The sequence below is a fragment of the Gossypium arboreum genome, chromosome 4 (assembly GCF_025698485.1).
Source record: "Gossypium arboreum isolate Shixiya-1 chromosome 4, ASM2569848v2, whole genome shotgun sequence".
In the NCBI taxonomy this organism is placed as follows: domain Eukaryota; kingdom Viridiplantae; phylum Streptophyta; class Magnoliopsida; order Malvales; family Malvaceae; genus Gossypium; species Gossypium arboreum.
In genome coordinates this window covers 95,736,461-95,756,965 of record NC_069073.1, presented here as the reverse complement: position 1 = coordinate 95,756,965, position 20,505 = coordinate 95,736,461, and the positions used below count along the sequence as shown (strand labels likewise).

General features: G+C 32.7%; 3 protein-coding genes and 1 long non-coding RNA gene across 5 annotated transcripts; 1 reads left to right on the top strand and 3 right to left on the bottom strand.

Moving 5' to 3' along the window:
* Positions 1 to 3,221: 3,221 nt before the first annotated feature.
* On the top strand, positions 3,222 to 4,255 carry LOC108458593 (thaumatin-like protein 1b). The gene is made up of 2 exons (XM_017758004.2): positions 3,222 to 3,374; positions 3,507 to 4,255. The coding sequence occupies exons 1-2, from the start codon at positions 3,329 to 3,331 to the stop codon at positions 4,184 to 4,186; spliced, it is 726 nt and encodes a 241-aa protein (XP_017613493.2). The 5' UTR covers positions 3,222 to 3,328; the 3' UTR covers positions 4,187 to 4,255.
* Positions 4,256 to 6,047: 1,792 nt separating this feature from the next.
* Positions 6,048 to 6,996, bottom strand: LOC128291416 (uncharacterized). Its single transcript, XR_008281190.1, has 2 exons — positions 6,857 to 6,996; positions 6,048 to 6,669 (listed from the first exon to the last, which is right to left on the bottom strand). It is a non-coding gene; the product is annotated as an uncharacterized LOC128291416 (long non-coding RNA).
* Positions 6,997 to 7,494: 498 nt separating this feature from the next.
* On the bottom strand, positions 7,495 to 11,407 carry LOC108457779 (uncharacterized). Of its 2 annotated transcripts, none has more exons than XM_017756916.2 (9): positions 11,172 to 11,407; positions 10,427 to 10,652; positions 10,203 to 10,329; positions 9,505 to 9,593; positions 9,347 to 9,389; positions 8,913 to 8,969; positions 8,731 to 8,827; positions 7,848 to 7,942; positions 7,495 to 7,758 (listed from the first exon to the last, which is right to left on the bottom strand). In XM_017756916.2, the coding sequence occupies exons 1-9, from the start codon at positions 11,317 to 11,319 to the stop codon at positions 7,663 to 7,665; spliced, it is 978 nt and encodes a 325-aa protein (XP_017612405.1). In that variant the 5' UTR covers positions 11,320 to 11,407; the 3' UTR covers positions 7,495 to 7,662. The 2 variants fall into 2 exon arrangements, with proteins under 2 accessions (XP_017612405.1, XP_052882411.1); XM_053026451.1 differs by having other exon boundaries at positions 10,203 to 10,326.
* Positions 11,408 to 11,578: 171 nt separating this feature from the next.
* On the bottom strand, positions 11,579 to 12,618 carry LOC108457780 (thaumatin-like protein 1). The gene is made up of 2 exons (XM_017756917.2): positions 12,493 to 12,618; positions 11,579 to 12,348 (listed from the first exon to the last, which is right to left on the bottom strand). The coding sequence occupies exons 1-2, from the start codon at positions 12,539 to 12,541 to the stop codon at positions 11,663 to 11,665; spliced, it is 735 nt and encodes a 244-aa protein (XP_017612406.1). The 5' UTR covers positions 12,542 to 12,618; the 3' UTR covers positions 11,579 to 11,662.
* Positions 12,619 to 20,505: the final 7,887 nt, after the last annotated feature.

The window sequence follows — 20,505 nt, the reverse complement described above, 5'->3', positions numbered from 1 at the left end:
TTGAACCATTTCTTCTTTTTTAGTTTGGGTTTGATCAATATAAATTATGAATAAAAATTCATATTTAAAATAAATTTGAATTAATTACTATTTTAGATAATATATTGAAAGTAAAAAATGATGATATCTCATTTAAAAAATTTAAAGAGAAAACAAAAATGAAACTATAATTAAAATGTAAAACCATAAATAAATAGGATGCCCTAAAATGAAATTTGAAGATATAAATATGTTAATAAATTATGTACAATTTTAAATAATTTTTATTTTAAATTACATAATTATTTTAAAAATTACATAATTTGTTACTAGTTTGTCATAGAATTTTAAATTTGATGGTTTCTTATAAAACTTACATGTATTTGCTACAATAGTTGAACACATCAATCTAACAAGTTATCATTCATTATCCTCATTGCAATTGGCTTCTGTTTAGGAACCAAACATTTCTTATCTTAGGATGCTTGGATGTGTGGTATATGTCCCAATTGCTCTCCCACAATGCACAAAGATGGACCCTAAAAAAAGATAGAGAATGTATGTTGATTATGAATATCCTATAGTTAAATATCTTGAACCAATGATAAGAAATCTATTTATGACACGATTTGCCAATTGACATTTTGATGAAATAGTATTATCAATATCTGGGGGAGAAAATAAATAGTTGGTAAAGGAAATTATTTGGAATGCATCTTTATTATCTCATATAGATCCTCGAACAAATCAATGTAAACTAGAAACTCAAAAGATAATACATTCGCAAAATATTGCAAATCAATTGTTAGATGCATTTACTGACCTAAAAAGAGTTACTAAATTCCATATACCAGGTGAAGAAACTCCAATAAGAATTGATGTCTCTATAGGATAATTTGGTAGTGCAAATGAACATAAGCCTCGTTTGAAGTGTGGTAATAGACTAATTGGTTCCAAAGAATATCATTATACCATTATTCGATTCCATCAAATCAAACTACTCTTATAACAATTCCATACAATTACAACTTTATTTCATTCCTGTAGAATAGATATTGCATTACAATCCTATTCCATTTCAGTGAACCAAACATACCATAAGTTTACTTTCAAATGTAAAGTTTTTAGACCAATAGTCTGAAGTGCAAAATGAGTAAAACCTGTTGAATATAAATGGGCGTTTATGTGAAAACAAATGAAAAAGATGAAGTTGTACGATACAAATCATGATTAGTAGCACAAGGCTTTTCACAAAGGTATGTTATTAATTATGAGGAGACATATTCTCCAATGGTGAATGCAAATTACTTTAAGGTATCTTATTAATCTGACAATACATGAAAAGCTAGATTTGTGTCTAATGGATATTGTTACAACTTATTTATATGGATCACTTGATAATAAGATTTATATGAAAATTCTTGAAGGACTTAAAATGTCAATAGCATGTAAATATTCTCAGGAAAATTGTTTGATGTGTTTACATAAATCTTTATACGGATTGAAACAATCCAGGCATATGTGGTATAAATGACTCAGTGAGTTCTGTTGAAGGAATATTATAAAAACAATCCAACATGCTCGTGTGTCTTTATAAAAGATTAAAATTAGAGTTTGTTATAATTGTTGTGTATGTTGTTGACTTGAGTATTATTGGAACATGTGAAGAGATTCAAAAGGCAATTGATTATTTGAAGAAAGAATTTGAGATGAAAAATATTAGAAAAACTAAGTTTTGTCACTTATCAAATGAAATTCTTCTTCATTAATCAACTTATATAGAAAAAATCTTAAAAAATTTTATATGGATAAAACACATCCTTTAAGTACCCCGGTGATTGTAAGATGACTAGATGTAAAGAAAGATCATTTTCGTCCTCGTGAGAATGATGAAGAACTTATTAGTCCCAAAGTACCATATCTTAGTGCTATATAAACATTGATGTATCTTGCTAACAGTACACGACCTGATATAGCATTTGCAAAAGTTTATTAACAAGATTTAGTTCTTCTACAATGTGTTGGCACTAGAACAGAGTTAAGCAAATATTTTGATATCTCCAAAGATCGATTGATATAGGTTATTCTATCCAAATGGTTCAAATCACAATTGATTGGCTATGTAGATGTAGGATAATTACCTTATCCACATAAAGCATGCTCTCAAACGAATTGTATTTACAATCGAAGGTACAACTATATCGTAATGCTCAACAAAACAAATTTTAGTTGCTACTTCATTAAACCATGAAGAAATAATTACAATGCATGAAGTGAGTCAAGAATGTGTTTGGTTAAGATTGATGATCCAACATATCCAATAGATGTGTTGTATATCATCCAAAAAAATGATTCTATATCATCCAAAAAAATGATTCTAACTATTTTGTACAAAGATAATGTAGCATGCATAGCTCAATTGAAACGAGGGTGTACATCAAAAGAGACAAAACAAAATATATTTAACTGAAATTCTTCTTCACTCGTGACCTTCAAAAGAATGGTGATATAGATGTTTAACAAATTTGTTCATGTGAAAATTTGACAGATTTGTTCACTAAAGCACTGCTGACTAACACATTTGAGAAGCTAGTCAATGGAATTGGTATGCATTATGTGATGTTCTCATGAGGGAAATAAAATACACGCTATAATTTTTTTTCCTTAATTGAGATTTTGTCCCACTGGATTTTCCTAGTAAGGTTTTTAATGAGACAGTATGTGATGAGTATTATAGTTATGTGTACTTTTTTTTTATTCACTAAGCAATTTTTTTTACAGGATTTTTCTCTGAATAAGGTTTAACAAGACACATTATCTACAGATAGACATCCAAGAAGTAGTGTTATAAATATTTTATAATCATAGAAGTGGATGCCCACTAGAATAAGACATTTGATGTACTGTTGAACTTTAATGTAAATTAAAAGTAGAGTTTTATTTCATTTATATTTATTATATTTATAAATATAAACTTAAAAAAAACATTGTTGGTATCTCTATTTGATTAATTAAATACCATAATTTTTTTTCCTTTCTTACTCTCCTTATCTTATAACTGAACATTGATTAGTATTTCGTAATAAAAAATTAGTAGAATTTAATTCAAAATTATTTTTGTTTAAAAATAGAAAACAGCAGCGTAAGCAGTGTTAATTCTAGTAAAATTAAATATAATCACGACTTTTTCAAAGTTAGTTGCGATAGAAGTCTATATAGTCCATGTTAATATCCAATTCCGTATGCATTGAAGATTATATTGTTTCTGGGGCATGCCTATCAGTTCTTATACTAAGGCTCTTTAAATAACGAAAAGGAAACAATTAATTAATCAATTGTTTAAGCAAAGATGAAGTCATGGATCTTTGGCCTTTCCTTGCTTACCCTAATCTCAGGTAACAAACAAACCTCAAGTACCATTCTTTCTCTGCAACTCTAGTACCTCATCAACATTTCATTTGCAAGATTTAATGCTTATCAAATGTTCGTAATGGTTCTAGAATTTTTATCATTTTCTTATATTGCAGAGTCTCACATGGCAAGTCTCTACACTAGAAACAACTGTCCATTTACTGTCTGGCCAGGAACACTTACTGGCGCTGGTATACCTCAATTGTCCAACAGTGGGTTCGAGTTAGCCCCACAAGCATGGAATGCCATTACTGTTATTGCTCCTTGGTCAGGCAGACTCTGGGCTCGAACCCAATGCTCAACCTCCTCCGGATTGTTCACTTGTGCCACTGCAAACTGTGGGTCGGGCCAGGTTGCCTGCAATGGTGTAGGTGCAGTCCCTCCTGCAACCCTTGTAGAGTTCACTTTACCACAAAATGGAGGACAAGATTTCTATGATATCAGCCTAGTAGATGGCTTTAACTTGCCGGTTTCAGTAACTCCACAAGGCGGCTCGGGTCCAAACTGCACCATAACTAGCTGTTCGGCAAATGTGAATGCAATTTGCCCACCAGAACTGATTGTTAAAGCATCTTATGGGAATACCATAGCCTGCAAAAGCGCATGCCTAGCTTTCAAGCAGCCCAAGTACTGTTGCTCTGGTGAATATAATTCACCCCAGAAATGTGAACCCACAAATTACTCGATGGTTTTCAAGAACCAGTGCCCTCAGGCTTATAGTTATGCTTATGACGATAAAACTAGCATTTTTACCTGCTCTGGTTCACCTAATTACCTTATCACTTTCTGTCCATGAAACCTTAGCAGCAGGAGTAGGCTTTATCTGTTTTGCATTCATTAATAAAGAAAATGTTAGTACTGTTGTTTATATGCTTTGCACATAATTCTCATAGTTTTTCTAATTTTACTTTTAATCCTGTTATTTTCATGTCTCATCTAATATAGTATTAAGGTTGGCTTTTTTTACATTTAGTGGATAGCCATTTGCTTTTTACGAAAAGCTATCAGGGTGAGGGGATTAATGTGGCTAACCTCTTCAAAAAAAAAAAAAAAAATAGATGTACTCTTTCTTATTCTACTGCTAGTCCGAAATCCTCTTTTTGTGTGTGTGTGTGTGTGTGTACAAGAGGAGAAAATCCACTAAAATCAACCTAGCTGTAGACAAGCTAAACCGACGCTATCATTATGTAGATGCTGAAGAACTTCATCCGGTAGGTACAAGGAATGGACCCCCAGCGAGCATTAGTATGCCATCGACGCTAATCGATCAGCCACTTTGTTCCCTTCTTTATACGTATGTTGCACTTTTAACTTTCCAAGGTAGCTGTAGGTGACCAATAATAGTTCGAAGAACCTCGAAGTGATGCTGTGCTGATAACCTGTTTCGAATAAGCTGCGTCGCAACTAAGGTGTCTAAGTCAAGGATGATAAGGCGCAACCCCAGCTTCCGTGCTCTTGAGATTTTAAGATTGAGCACAGATACATATACCATATGGCCACAGCCCATTACCATGAATAAAACAATAGTATAATATTTATTTTGTTCTCTAACTTTATAAAAAAAGTTATTTTAGTCTTTTATTTAATTTTTTTCTAATTTTAATTTTTAAACTTATATTGTTTGTTAAATCATCCCAAAATAAATAAATAAAAGTTGACCGTCTATTCACTTTCTTGACATGACATCCATGTTGCATCCATATATAAAATGTTAGCAATTAATTATTTTTTAAAAATTTAAAATTATTTTATTATTTTAAATTTTTGAAAATAATTTTATAATTTTTATTTTTTAAATTTAAAATTAATTAATTGTTGACGTGGGGCTCATATGTATGCCACATTAGTAAAGTGAACCGAAATTAACTTTTTGTCCATTTTAAGGTGATTTGAAAAACAGTGTAAGTATAATGGCTAAAAAAGGAAAAACAAATAGAAGACTAAAATGACTCTTTTATAAAATATTTGAAAGTCCAAATAAATTATTATACCTACAAAAAATATATCTCAAACTCACAAATTTTGTGGTGCATCTTTAATAAATTGAAATAATAAACTGTTTAATAATTAAATTTTAAACTGATAAAATTTATTATACTTTCATTAGAAAATTTCACTGTTCACTTTTCTTGATTATTGAATTAAAATAGTGGATGTTGTGAAATTTGTTATAGGGTGTGAAAATTTGAATGGAATAACTAATTACAAATCTTGCCAAGATTATTTCTTTTGATGGATAAAAAAATAAATTTTGTCGCAAGTTTACAATGACAACATTTTATGATAATGAATGAAAACAAAATAAACAAATATATGAATCAAGAAAGAAGATAACAAATTCTAGTACGGGCCAAGGAAGTTACTAGGACAAGTAAAAAAGGGTAATGTTTTTCACCTATCTTTTTGGAGATATAGAAGAGAAACATAACCATAGATTTTCTTAAATTTATTATGATAGTCCTTATAAATTCTACACTTCTGCATTTTTTTAGCTAGGAAGGATTGAATGCATTTCCTCTTCAACATCAATGGGTTCTCTTAATAGAAAAAGGACAAATACTAGTTGTGTAAACTTTTGAAGGTTCCTACTATCAATGAAAAAGAAATGTTAAATTAAACAGAAAAGAAAAACAAGCTTTGCAGAAAACAAATATTGGTTCTTTTATAAGCCAAATCATATTTTATTAAATAAATCGGAGTTACAAAAAAAACTTGAAAGCTTTGTAGGTCGAGTTTACAAGAGACCTCCAAGCAGAATGGCAGCAACTACAACGCCAATACAACATTCTGCAAATTAAACAACACAACTATAGAAAACTTTGATCAACAAAGAAACAATGCAGCTGCATCTCCATCATAAGCAGCCATCATCAAATTTTAAACATGCTGGTTCTGTCAATACCAAATTGGCCAAGGCATCAACAGTACAATTTACCTCTCGAGGCAGTAAACAAAGCAAACACTACCAATGGCTCTAACTAAACCATCTATATCTTCATTACTTTCTCATGGAGTCCAAGCTCAAGTAGAACAGAAATAACCTAATAAATAACACCGCAAAAGTCTGACTCAATGACAAGAAATGCATTCTGTTTCAGCAAAAATTCCAGTGTCTCAAGCATTTACACCTTTATGCCATAAGTGAGATAAATACACATAATAACACAACTCTATAATCCTCTTCAAACAAATAAATGATGCCACATGACGCAACACAACTCCATGCCTTACATTCCAAACATGATCCCACTTAATTATGGATCCAAACAACTCTGCCACCTATGGTAACAAGACCAAACAAAAAGCTTGAGATAACACCAAAAAAAATGTCATCATTAACCGCTACCCATATCACCAGGAAACCTTAATCTGACCAATCAATCTTTAGAAACTTCAACAGCAGGGCACTCGAAACATATTCATGAATAGAATAAATCTCAAATTATCAAATTGAAGCATAACTAACCTCTTTGGAAACATCACAGAACTCACAATATAACATTGATGTGAACCGATCAATCATCATATTATAACCTATGAATGAAACAAGCTTTTCACAAACGGCTAATGGAAATGGCAATAAAATCAAATACAGACAGAACATCATCGTGAACCTTTCCCATCATCAAATCGCACTTCCATCACCTAATTAATACATACTGTCATTGAATATGGAAATAGTAGTATAATAAGTCCCTAAAGGAGATGGGGAAAAAATAATTAAAATTCAATTTTAGAGATGGGGAAATAATTTGGAAATAGTTAGGATTTTAGAGAACGCTGAATAGACTTAAATCTAAATATCTAATTTAGTTCAGATACACTAAATCCTAAACCGTAAGCATAACACTAAATCTCTAAACCCAAACCTCAAATCTCATACCGTATGCCTAGTTCTAAATCTAAAACCTTTAAACCTTAACCCCAAACCAGAACAAACCTAAAACCCTAAACTCTAAACTATAAGAACTTCTCTGTCTACAAACTAAATTCCAAACCATAAGAAACTCTCTATCTACATTTAACACTTTTTTGTTTGAAATTTCGTATTAAGTAATATTTAGTATGAGTTATCAAACGCATTAATAATTAAACTATAAAAAATTTTCTTCTTCAATAGTAAAAATTTACTATGCATTATCAAACACATTCATTGACAACAAATAATGGACCTACTAAACGTAAATATAAAAATAATCATATCGTAGTAATATGAACTAAAAATTGGACATTTTTACAACATTTTGTAGCAAGTTTTAAATGAGTGATTGATTAGAAGGGAGATCCCATCGGAGCTGTGAGACCAAGATACCGCATAATTTTTAGCCGCCGAGGTCCTTCACCAGATTTCAATGGAAATCTAGCACCCTATAAAAACAATATTATCAAACCTTTTAATGATAGCTACGAGCAAATAGTTTAAGACAAGTTGGCCAAGAATTTGAGTGGCTACTCACATTAAGATGAATTCTTGGCTTGCCTTCCTTCTTATTACCTACTTGTCCGACTAAATTACTGCCAGTTTTGCTTGATAATGATGAAGCATGTTTACCTGTTCCAAATTAAGCTGGGTTTAGAAGAACGATGAACAGTTCTTTCTCTGGTGAAACCATGGAAATTAAAAGCATTAGAGATCTTAAGTAGAACCTAAATTTATCAAAATAACATATATTTCTTTCTAGAAATTAAACAGATTTTGCAGGTGATAAGAAAACAGGAAAATGTAATTGATATTTGCTTGTCGATGAAAATAGGAACATATTAGGTTGAAGCATTGCATTAAGAATTGGGTACTGCAAACCCCACAAGCAGTTAGCATCCTAATCCTCTAACCATCAAAGTAATGAGGCCCAGATGCTCAAACCACAGATGCTATCAATTTTCAATCTACAATTGAAGAATAACACTATAGTAGACCTATAAGAATGCCTATGAACCAAATAAGAACGATGCTAAATATTAAGTTCGATTCACATTTTAAAGAATGCGGATTAAAACATAATAGTATGAAGGAATTGGATAACCCAAGTGTCTTAATGCAAGGCAACTAGACAAAAAACTTATAACTACACCAAGTGTCTCAATCAGATTTAAGAGTAATGAAGAGATTGATATTTTCTGTATATCATGGAGGATAGACTAGTGGCACGTAAGACCTGTCTGTATTCCAGTCTTTTGATCTACAATAAGTATAGGAGATAATAAGAATGAAGCAATGATGAATATCCCCAACTTTTAAATCATGTATCTTCCTCAGCTCAATTTATTTGTCTTCTGTTTTTTCAAGTATGTTAGAAGGTTAAAAGTGTAACACAGAGATAAGTGCAATGCAACACAAACCAGATTTTTTGTCTTGCCGATCAGATTGAGGGAAAGGATCAGGGCTTCCAGGCAACTGCCTACATGATTTTATATGTTTCTTCCTCTGTACTATTGCCTGCAATTAGGCAAGAATACAGTTGCAGAAGTTGAAAAATGAAGCAATGAAAACAAATGGCACATTTCATGGAAATATTCAATACTTGTTTCAAAGCATCTTGAAAATTTTCCATTAAATTGCAGCTCCTTTCTTCAAAGCACTGGCAAAAAGGAAAAACACTTATTTTAAAATTAGATTTCACCCAACCCGTAATTCATGTGCTGAAAAAAATAAGTTAAAGATAACATCAAGTTCCCATATATGTATATCATAGAACCACTATTTCTTTTATCATATCTTGTTGTGACTTTCAAAATCACCATAAAATTTCCGTTCGCATTGCACAAACCAAGAAAGGAGGTATTCCCCTCCAAGCCTCCTAAATACTTCAAATGAATATCACAGGTGGAAAGAAAGAATATAAAAAAAGAAGAAACAAAAGCAGATTCTTTATTGCAAGTTCTAAGGAACAATAATATTTATTAAACTAAATCAATACCGATAATTTTGGCATGGCTAGACAAAGCCTATACTTACATCCTCAAGCATTGAAAGATCTCTTGCTGCATTAATCCAAGCACTGAAAAGAAATTAGCTAATATTTAAGATCATATAATGAAAAAATCCTGTAGAACAATAAAACTTTCACAGTTCTAGGATAGAGGCTACATTAGCTTACAATGGGGGTACTATACCTGTCATGTTTTCCATAAAACTTTACTAAAACATGTTCCTCGGTTTGTTGGATTGTTGAATCAACTAAAACGGACCTTTTTTCAATGATCTGTAATGTCAAGTAAGAGCTTTTAAGAGTACTTCTGAAGAGGGGAAAAATTGTTCCATGCAAAATACATATCTGAAGAGAACAAGAAGTTTCAAGTCAAAACTGAAATTATCTAATGGAGATGGGAAAAAGAAGTTTTCCCAGGCTAAGAAAGTTACAGGTATTAGTCAAAGACACTTAAATGATTAAACCTGCTGTTAGCTGCTGTACTTTAGTTATGCAAAGTTTCTATCTCCATTAGAAAAGATCAGTACAAAAGGGTTTCAGAAGTGAAAAGGTTAGAACTTCATTTTCCAAGTTGAAAGCCACTGATATCGGGTGAAAGAATTTCAATCCATTCTGCATAAAATTAGGTATAGGATGATCTTTGAAGAGAAGTGCCAACAGGCTTCCAACAATTCTTTTCCCTTTTTAATTACAGAACATGCACATCAACAACCAGAAAGCAAAAAATCAACAAAAATGAAGGGAAAAAGTGCAAATCCTACAATCAATATATATAATATATAACTGCAGCTATGGATTCTGTCACGCACATGACTGTATATACAAAACAAAAAGATCATCTACGTCATATTTTGAAACAACATAAAAATAACAGTATCTTACTTGAGCAGGCCACCACACTTGGCAAGCTGTTTTGGCCCATACCGCATTTCCTGGAGTTATGCAAACACCAGTGCTTCCTCTAACTTGTAACTTCTTCACATCACTCTTTTGTTCCACAACGTTCCTACTTCAACAAGAAAAAAGGGATAAAGAAAGTTCTCAAGTAAGTAAAGAATATAACATGAAAGCAACCGTAAGAAAACTGCCCATAGCATTATACATACTGGACCACTCTACCACTGCATGGATCACTAGCTGTATCTGGAGCAATTGGTTCAGCTTCTAACGCCGGAAATTCATAGAAATTTAACACAAATCTTGATCTTTTATCACACGAGCCACTGAAAGCAATTGAGTCATCCACTATATTTCCATCCTGTTTATCATTGAAATTAGTTAAGGTTACACTGGAAGCTTCATCTCTATCATAGGAGCACTCTTGTAAGGAACCTGTGAAACAGTTACCAAGATTAAAGGTTACAGTTCTCCAAAATGCTTTTGTGCATTGCTAACTATAACAGTCTCTCTATCTTGGAAGCAGAACTTCAAAGAAAGTGATAACAGACTGAATGAATAATCATACAATACACTTAAAAGAACTTCAGAACCTAACAAATTCTGCTCTTATCAAGTTGTTATACAGAATTATCCGTATAAATTAAGATCATTATGCAAACAGAACAAGTGGCAAATACATAATTATTCATAATGGATGCACTAAAATTTACGACGTTCAATATTTCTCCTCAAATAATATCCAAGATATACATTTAGGGTCATTTACACCGTAACAATTACCCAATTCACAAGAAAATTTCATTCTTTGAGGAACAATCCTTCCTCTATAATCAAGAGTAACATAAAATTTGTGACTCCAGCAACATTTAAACATACCCAATTACACCAAAAAGAAACGAAAGGTGATAGAATATGCGCAAGAGAGAGAGAGAGAGAGAGAAACTGAAATACCAGAAGCGGATGGGGAAGCAGGGGAAGAAAAAGAGGAAGGCATAGGTTCAGCTTTCCTGGACTGCTTACTGAAGTTTGGAGCATTTTCAATTTGATTCAATCCCTTTACCTTTTGCTTCTTCTTCCCGGGTGATTTCTTCTTTGCCATTGATGTAGACAGTTAGGCGATTGAGGGGGGAAAAAGGGTTTCCAAGAGGAACCCTAGAATTAGAAAATAAAAGAAGGGGGGAGAGTCTTAAGTCAGGTGCTTACCAGTTACAACGTGAGAAATTGGGCTGAAATGGTCCACGTTTCGTGTCTTTTATTTTACTTAGCTTTTTCCAACTCTGTTGCTGTATTCAATACTCTGCTGTCAACCAAAATAACAGTTTTTTTTCTGGATTCAACTTAATTTGATTCATTCAGGATTATTTAACAACAGGACTTTGCATTTATTTAGTTATAGTTTAGCGCTGCAAATAAGAATTATTACAATGCCTGAATTGGTAGAGTTATAAAGGACAGAATGTAACATTGTAAGCACTTGCCCCACTGCATTTGTATATTGGAGGATCGTTGTCTCCCGGATATGTATGTGCCAACTGACAAAGTTCCTTAAATCTTTTTGAGAAGTCATTAGGCTGGCAAGCCTGCCCTGTAAAGCTTCCGGTGCAACAATATTTGGGATCTTTCAACGCATCACATGGACTATTGCATCCCACATAGGCTCGATTTTTGTTTATAGCCACCAAGGATGGAGGGCACACATCTCCCATATCCTTGATGCAGTCGACAACGGGGCACACTTCGGACCCTCCAACCAACGTGCCACCAATCGGTTGAATTCGGACCGGCACATTGAACCCATGGTTCAGGCTCACTTCGTAAGAGACCACATTCTGGTTAATGTTGAAATTCAGGAGTGTCTCTGGTGGTTTTGGTGGTGGAGATTGGCAATCGACCGAGCCAGACCCGCAGTCTCCGGTCTCGCAAGTAAAATTAATTTGGGAAGCATCGTACGAGCATTTCGTCCGTAACCAGAGGCTACCGGTCCAAGGATCTGGCATGGAGAATATTTCCAATGTGCCTGGCCCCCTCTCGGGATCACCATCGCCAACGGAAGGACTGGCTGATAGCCACACTGAGAACGAGCATTCATTGTCAAAGTTGAAGGTTAAATCAGACTGCACAAATTTACCTGTAAATTTAGATCAGCAATTAAGATGTCAGTCTCTCTACTTCAAAAATCCATGCAATTCAAGTAGACAAATCTTAATGTTTATCAATTGAGTTAAGCCTAATTTGCCATTGATACTAACAAAAAAAATATGATAATAGCAACCTGAAATAACTAATACGAGGACAAGACTGAAAATTGCTTTACTGCCCATTGAAGCTTGAACCTTAAGTTTTAGATGGATATATACAATTTACATGCTTTAGAATGGGGATTATATACAAAACAGCTATTTATTTTTGGTAAAAACAAATAAAGCATAATTTTAAGGTATCAAATTAAAAATTCATAATTTTATTAGTGGATTTTATATTAAAAGGATACCTTAAGTGTAAGAGGTAAGTTAACCAATTGAAAAGGAAATTCATAACTTTATTAGTGGATTTTATATTAAAAGGATACCATAAATAGAAGAAGAAGACGAAGAAGAAGAAGCATATCTTTTACATTAATTATGATTTCCCCACCTGTTTAAGTTCATCTTATTTTGTATCCAACCAAATTTATCTCTTTTTTTTTTCTTTTTTCTTTTTTTTTTTTGAGAAAACCTAAATTACTGTGGTCCTTAATTACCAAAGAAATTACTGTGGTCCTTTGACCCCAAAAAAACAGGGTAAAAATACACTTGCATAGACAATAATTATTTAGCCATACCTATTCCATAATATTATATAATGGAATAGTTGAACAAAAAATTTACTATATAATGGAATGTTGTGAGAAATATTATTTTCCAAGTTATAATTCTAAAATTATATTAACAATTAGAATATATTAAAATTTACCGTTACCTTATAAAACATATACAATAAATTTAAATCAATTTATATGATAAGATATAAATTTTATTGAAGGTGATTATTTACCATGGAATGTTTCACTCCCTCAATGGAATGTATTGTTCTTGTGGGAGGTTTGTCTTCTAAACTCCAAAGAGACCCAAAGGGTTCACGGAATTTAGAGAGCACATCAGTTGATGTAGATATAACCTACAATCTCACAAGATAGAGTTATTTAAGCCTTAGCTGATGATTCGATCCCCTATAGGTGTATCATGCATAATTAATATTTCACATAATGCTAATACTTACCCTATAAACTTGCAAATCGTATTTATATCAATCGAGACGCTCATTAAACTCTATAAATCTCTTTAGACTCTTTTCAAAATACAAGAGACAAATCACCTCACCAAAACATTACTTTAAAATAAGAGACTTCATTGCAAATACTCATAAATAATAATATTGTAGATAACTAATCAGAATTAATATGGAAATAAATCTCCTTACATATTTGAAGTTTTTAGGCAACTTCAAAGGTAAAAATATAGGGTAAATTATATCTTTATTGATTCTAATTTACATAGAAGTATGGGAAAACCCGAAAAGTATATCTCATTCCCACCCATGGAAGCAAAACGACATTTACGTATGAGATTGTAAATGACTAAAATCTGGAATACCTATGGTGTCTTAAAAGGAAAAGGAAAAAAAGGAAATTAATAATCTTTTTTTATATCTAATAACAATTATATATATAATATATTTAGGGTGGGTTTAGATGGACGGTGTGTTTGTCTACGGTTAATATAAAAATAGCGGTGACAAAAAAATTAAATACTGTAACGATACTGTAATGTGAGACAAAGTAAACTAAACACACCGCACTACACCGTACCGTTTATCGAAACCCACCATTAGTCAAATCCACCAAATCAGTTTACAAATGCAAAAAAACAGTAAATTATGTGTTAATACAATAAAAATGTCTTTTGGTATATTTTTCATCTCAAACTATATATTATAATTGATGGGCGTCAAAACTACCAAATATAAAATTATATACTCTAACTTAATTAAATAGTAGTATAGAGTAATAGGGTCGATCCCACAGGGACTGGATTACTAATTTTCTTGTTTCTGTGGCCAAATTTCTGAGTCTAGACAGTTGTCGTGCCCTCAACCTATGCGTGCAAAATTGTAAAATAAATGAAAGAGGGAATTTAGTTGATAGAGAAAATAGAATAAACAATAATATAATATAATATAATATAATATAAACGGATTTGAGATTGCAAAATAAAATTAAGTGAATTAAATCAAATTAGGGAACTAAATATATTAAAATTCAGCCTCAGCCTCAGCCTCAGTATGCTTCGAACTTGAACCGATCCTTGAAAAATAGTTTTTCCCTTCCAATGAATAAGTTGGTTATAGCGACCAAGGACGCCTCAACCGCCAACTTTCCCTCTTGTAGTCGATTCCAGTATGACCTGCAAATCAACCATTGTCGAATTTCCAACCACGTGACACGTGCCCTTAATTTAATATTTCGACAGCTTTGTGATCTAGAAAGCCCAACTTGAATTAATAGCCATAACCGCGTGGGTCGTTTAAATCCGATCACTGTCTCCTTTGATGGAATCCAACTAGCTTTTTTCAATTGAACAGGCCAATTTGTTCGCAAGAATTCGAGTACAACATGACCGAATAAACTTCCCAATTGTATGCCAAACTATTCCAACCCAAAACGTGCTTTGAGTTGAAAATCAATCAACTTTAAAGGACAAATTTGTACTATCTCATATACCAGAGAGATAGTGAATACCGAATTGAAAAGTTTTTAGTATGGGCTCATATCTCACGATTATTTTGTCAGAGCGATAACCAGGCTAAAGCTAAAAGGGACTTACCTAAGCATGAAGTTAATCATGCTAGTTGGTGTATAGAAATGATATTTAATGGAATTGGTGGAAGGTAGAAAGGGAGAAGGGCTTAGGATTACTCAAAATGTTGAAATGGAAAAAAAAATGAATGGCTGTATGCTAAAACTTACTGATGTAGAAATGAAGAAAAAGAAAGGAATTGTTTTATTCCAAAAACCAAGTGTGTCCTCAAGTATCACCAACACTAGGTATCACCAACACATTTTTCATGCTAAATTTAACATGTTTATCCTAAAAAATATCAACTAAAAATTAAATTTTAAAAATCAAAATTTAAACTAAAGATCAAATTCAAACTATTTATAGAATTTTGGAAATTTAAAAAATAATCTAATTTGAACCAGATAACCACTAATTCTTTTAATTCTTCAATTTGACCCTCATTTTTGCTTTTCGTTCCAATTTAGTTCATTTTGTTTGATTTTGAACTTCGGCACACCAATTTCATCCCTGATAAGAGAAACACAAGTTTAGTAGTATCTTATTCAAAAATTAGTCAAAAATAAATACATTAAAAGCAGAAATTTAATGTGCTATCAAATTCCCCCTACTTAGCTGATGCTTGTCCTCAAGCATGATGTTTACTAAAAATCATTCGATAATCTTTTTCGAAATCAAACCCCCTTCCTCAGTCAAATGGTAATGCAAACAATTAGGTGAATAAAAAAGAAGTAATTGCTAGGTTCAATCAATAAGCATTTTATAAAATTTCAAACATTATGTTAAACTCAACTATTTCACTAAATTTAGGCTTAATCAAACTTGTACAATAATCGTACTCAATATTATTTATTTATTTATTTTTATTTTTATATATTCGAGACATAGTCAAATCTTTTTGCACGAAATGAGATGACAACCCAATCACCTCACCCCGATTACTCGATTCGACATTTTTTTTTAACAAATTCGAGACATAGTTAAATCTTTTTATGTGAAATGAGATGACAACCGAAAGACCTCATCCCGGTTACTCAATTTGGCATGTCCTTAATCAATTTATTTCCCTTTTCTTAAGGTAGCTCGGTTAGCAGAGTGTTACAAGTTTTGGTTCGTCACTCAAACTTTTTGACACGAAATGAGATGACAACTCAAGCACCTCATTTTGGTTATTCAATTTTATCACATTTCCGAATCTTCACTCTTGACGAAGCCATTAGCAAATTTTTATTAATTAATTAATTTATTTAAGTGAGTACTTTCATTAGGCAAGTTTAAAAGAGCCAACAATTTACATGAAACATTGACTAAGTCATAATAGTTTCAATTCTACAAAATATGTATTATCAAGTAAGTAATAGTTATTTATGATTCACCCAATTATTTAAATAAACTAAGAGTATAAGAATTAGAGGTTCATTTTCGAAACGAATTAAGGAATTTATCTTAGTGAATAAACACATGCAAAGAAGAAATAGCATGGCATGTCCTCCCTAATTAGCCCACATTGCCCTCAATGTGCAAATTAAAATAATATCAAAATTTAAGGGTAAAGTGTACTCCCCGTGTATATTTAATTTTACAAAGGGTGGTTTAGGCAGTTTGGATTGGTTTTGGCCGGTTCGGGTTGATTTTTGTCGGTTTGGTCATGGTTGTATGTTTTAGCAAATGGTAGCATTGAAATTTAACAAGACATGCACACACCATAGAAATTCAAATCTAATTTATTTTTGGATGAAAAAGATAGTCTCTACCATTGTTCCTAGAAAACGACACAATAAAATAGATTAAATAATAATCTTTATTTTTTTTTTCAATATAAATTAAACTGAATTCAAAATTAAATAAATTAAAATAAATAAATATAGGTTGCCTCCCAAAAAGCGCTTTTGTTTAATGTTGTTAGCTCAATGACCTGAGTGTTATTTGTTTGGTTTCTCCAGAATTAATTCTTCCATTATGTGCACTTGGAAGTTCTTGTAGAAATATTTCAACATTTTCCTATTGTTCTTGAAGCACTTCTTGGATTCCTCTATTATTGGTGGATTGAGGTGTCTTTGAGCTTCTCTATTTGGGTTTTCCTTTTTCTTTATCGAAATCCTTAAATGTTTTAGTAATGGTTTGAGTTCTAGTTTCGGAGCCTGCAAAATAGAAGGCAAAAGTTTAGTTTTAAAATGTGGCAGTTCAAAATATTTACCTTGACTTCTAGGAACTTGTGGAGTCTCTATAAGAATAACGACTTCACAAATTGGCTCTTTGAATGTCATTAATTCCTCCAGTTTATCCATAGTATCGATGTCTAAATTCTTGCAAAGCGCAGCTTGTATCCTATTATCTTCATGATATTCAAGATGCAATTTTGTGAGTGGTTCAATAATATCTACACTAGAGATATTTGACATGATATTGGGTTGGACCATTGCCTCATAAACATTAAAATTTACCATTTCCCCATCGAACTCCATGGTAAGTGTTCTATTTTGAACATTAATTGTTGTACATGTAGTGCTTAAAAATGGTCTTTCGAGTAGTATATCGAAATACTTTTTTTCGAGTTGTCGTCCTCCATGTCAATGATGTAAAAGTCTGCATGAAAAATTAGTTCAGTTTCCTTGACGAGGACATCTTCCAACACCTCTTCTGGATACACACATGAACTATTTGCCAATTGAATAATCACCCTTTTTTTTTCAAAGGACCCATGTTTAGCAATTTAAAATAAATAAAGGCATTACGTTAATAGACACTCCTAAATCACACATGGCTTTCTTAATGCCAATATTACCTATTTTGCAAGATATAAAAAATATATATTGGTCATTACACTTAGGCGAGATCTTCCTTTGAAGTATTGCAGAGACATTTTCTCTCATATTTACCCACTCATTTCCTTGGAGTTTCTTCTTGCCAATACATAATTCTTTCAAGAATTTTGCATAGCATGAAACTTGTTTGATTGCAACAAGTAAAGGAATGTTAATTTTTACCTTTCGAAATGTCTCAAGGATTTCTCTTTCCTCTCACTCCTTTTTAATTTGGGCGAGCCTACCAGGGAATGAGGGTGGAACAACGAATGGTTTCTGCTATGCTGGCTCCGTGGGAGCTATTGGTTCGGGTTTTTACTTTCATTGTTCAACGATGTGATCATAACTCATGCCAAGTACTGTCTTCGAAATCGTTACATGTTTTACGATCATAGCACTTGTATTTTGACATAGGTTCGACTCAGTTTGAGATGACAGTTTCCCTTGGTTCTTTAAATGACTAACTGTAAGCGCAAGCTTACTCATTTGTTTGTCTAGCTCTTGAAAATGTATTTCTTTCTTTTGTTGGAGTTTTTCAGTACTATTGGCTAACCTCTCTATTATGGTTTCAAGGGATGACTTTGGGGGTTGATGCTGTTGAGGAGGAGGTGGCCTTGGTTGACACGGTTGATTGTATCGAAGGTTCGACCCATAGCTTAGATTTGGGTGGTCCTTCTACATTTTATTGTAAGTGTTCGAATATGGATAAAAACACCTTTTAGGTGAGCCTAAGAAGTTTCCAATGGCATTGACTTGTGCTGTTGTGTTCCCGTGTAAGATTGGACATAAGTCTGTTGGATGATCAAGCATGTCACAAATTTTGCACAACTTAGTTGGGTTCGTTTTTCCTATAATCAAATTTTGAACTACATTAGTGAGCTTTTCAATTTTATTTTCTAATGATAGAGTACTTATCTCATGAACCCTTCTTATAGGTTCTGTAATTGGTCGATAATGTTGAGAATTTGCAGCCATGGTCAAAATTAATTCTCTTGCTCTTTGAGGAGTCATGTTAATAAGTGCTCCTCTACTAGCGGCCTAACAAGTACTTTTCATTTCTATAAGGAATAACCCTTCATAGAAATATTGAAAAAGCGATTGTTCAGTTAGGCCATGTTGTGGGCAACTTGCGCATAACTTCTTGTATATCTCCTAATAGTCATAAAGTGATTCTATCTCTTTTTATTGTATTCCGACAATACTTCTTAATTCGGTTGCTCAAGCTATTAGGAAAAACCAGTCAAGAAACAAATGAGACATATCAGACCATGTATTAACAGATCCTAGAGGTAAATAAAATAGCCATTCTTTAGCAGAGTCGGCTAATGAAAAAGGAAAAGCTCGAAGTTTAATTTGATCCTCGGTTACTCATTGTGGTTTCGTGCCTATACAAACCATGTGAAATTCCTTAAGATGAGTGTGGGGGTTCTCGTTTTTCAAACCGTAGAAAGTGGGCTATAAATGAATTAACCCTGAATTTAACTTGAACTGTGTTTTACCCGCCGGATAAATTATGCATAGTGGTTGTTGTTCATCTAGTATTGCTCCGAGTTGAGGTATAGTTTGATCTATCATTTCATCTGATTTGTCGAATGAGAAAATATCTTTGATATAAGATCTTGTTTCAAAGTCGGGTTGTGGTCGTTTTCCGCGCAAAATTGCTTATCTTCAAAGTGTTCAAGCCAACTTTTCTATCTCCGGTTCAAATGCTAGAGTCATCGATTCTGACCTAGTCATAAAGAAAACACACGAAAATTAGAAATTTTTTCAATCCTCGGCAACGACACAAAAATTTGATGGGTGTTAAAACCACCAAATATAAATTCCTACACTCCAACTTAATTAAATAGTTGTATAGAGTAAAAGGGTCGATCCCACAAAGACTGGATTGCTAATTCTTTTGTTTTCCTAACCAAATTTTTTGGTGCCGTGCCCTCAACCTGTGAATTAAAGAAAATAAAATAAAAAAATTTGAGATTGCAAAATAAAATTAAGTGAATTAAATCAAATCAAGGAATTGAATATATTAAAACTTAGCCTCAGCCTCGGTATACTCCGAATTTGAACCGATCCTTGAAAAATGGTTTTTCTCTTCTAATCGATAATTTGGTTATAGCGATTAAGGACACCTCAACAGCCAATTTTCCCTCTTGTAGTCGATTCTCGTATGACCTGCAAATTAACCCTTGCCAAATTTCTAATCATGTGACACGTGCCCGTAATTTAAGATTTCGACAAATTTGCAATCTAGAAAGCCCAACTCAAATTAACGGTTGCAACCACGTAGGTCGTTTAAATTCGATCACTATCTCTCTTAATGGAATCCAACTAGCTTTTTCCAATTGAACATGTCAATTTGTTCGCGAAAATTCGAGTATAGCACGACCGACTCAACTTTCCAACTGTACGCCGAATAATTCCAACACAACACGCGCTTTTTGAATTAAAAATGAATCAACTTTAAGGGACGAATTTGTAATATCCCATTTATCAAAGAGATAACGAATACTGAATTGAAAAGTTTTTACTGTGGGTTCATATCTCATGATTTTTTTGTCGGAGCGATAACCAGGTTAAAGTTAAAAGGAACTTAACTAAGCATAAAGTTAATCATGCTAGTTGGTATATGGAAATGATCTTTAATGG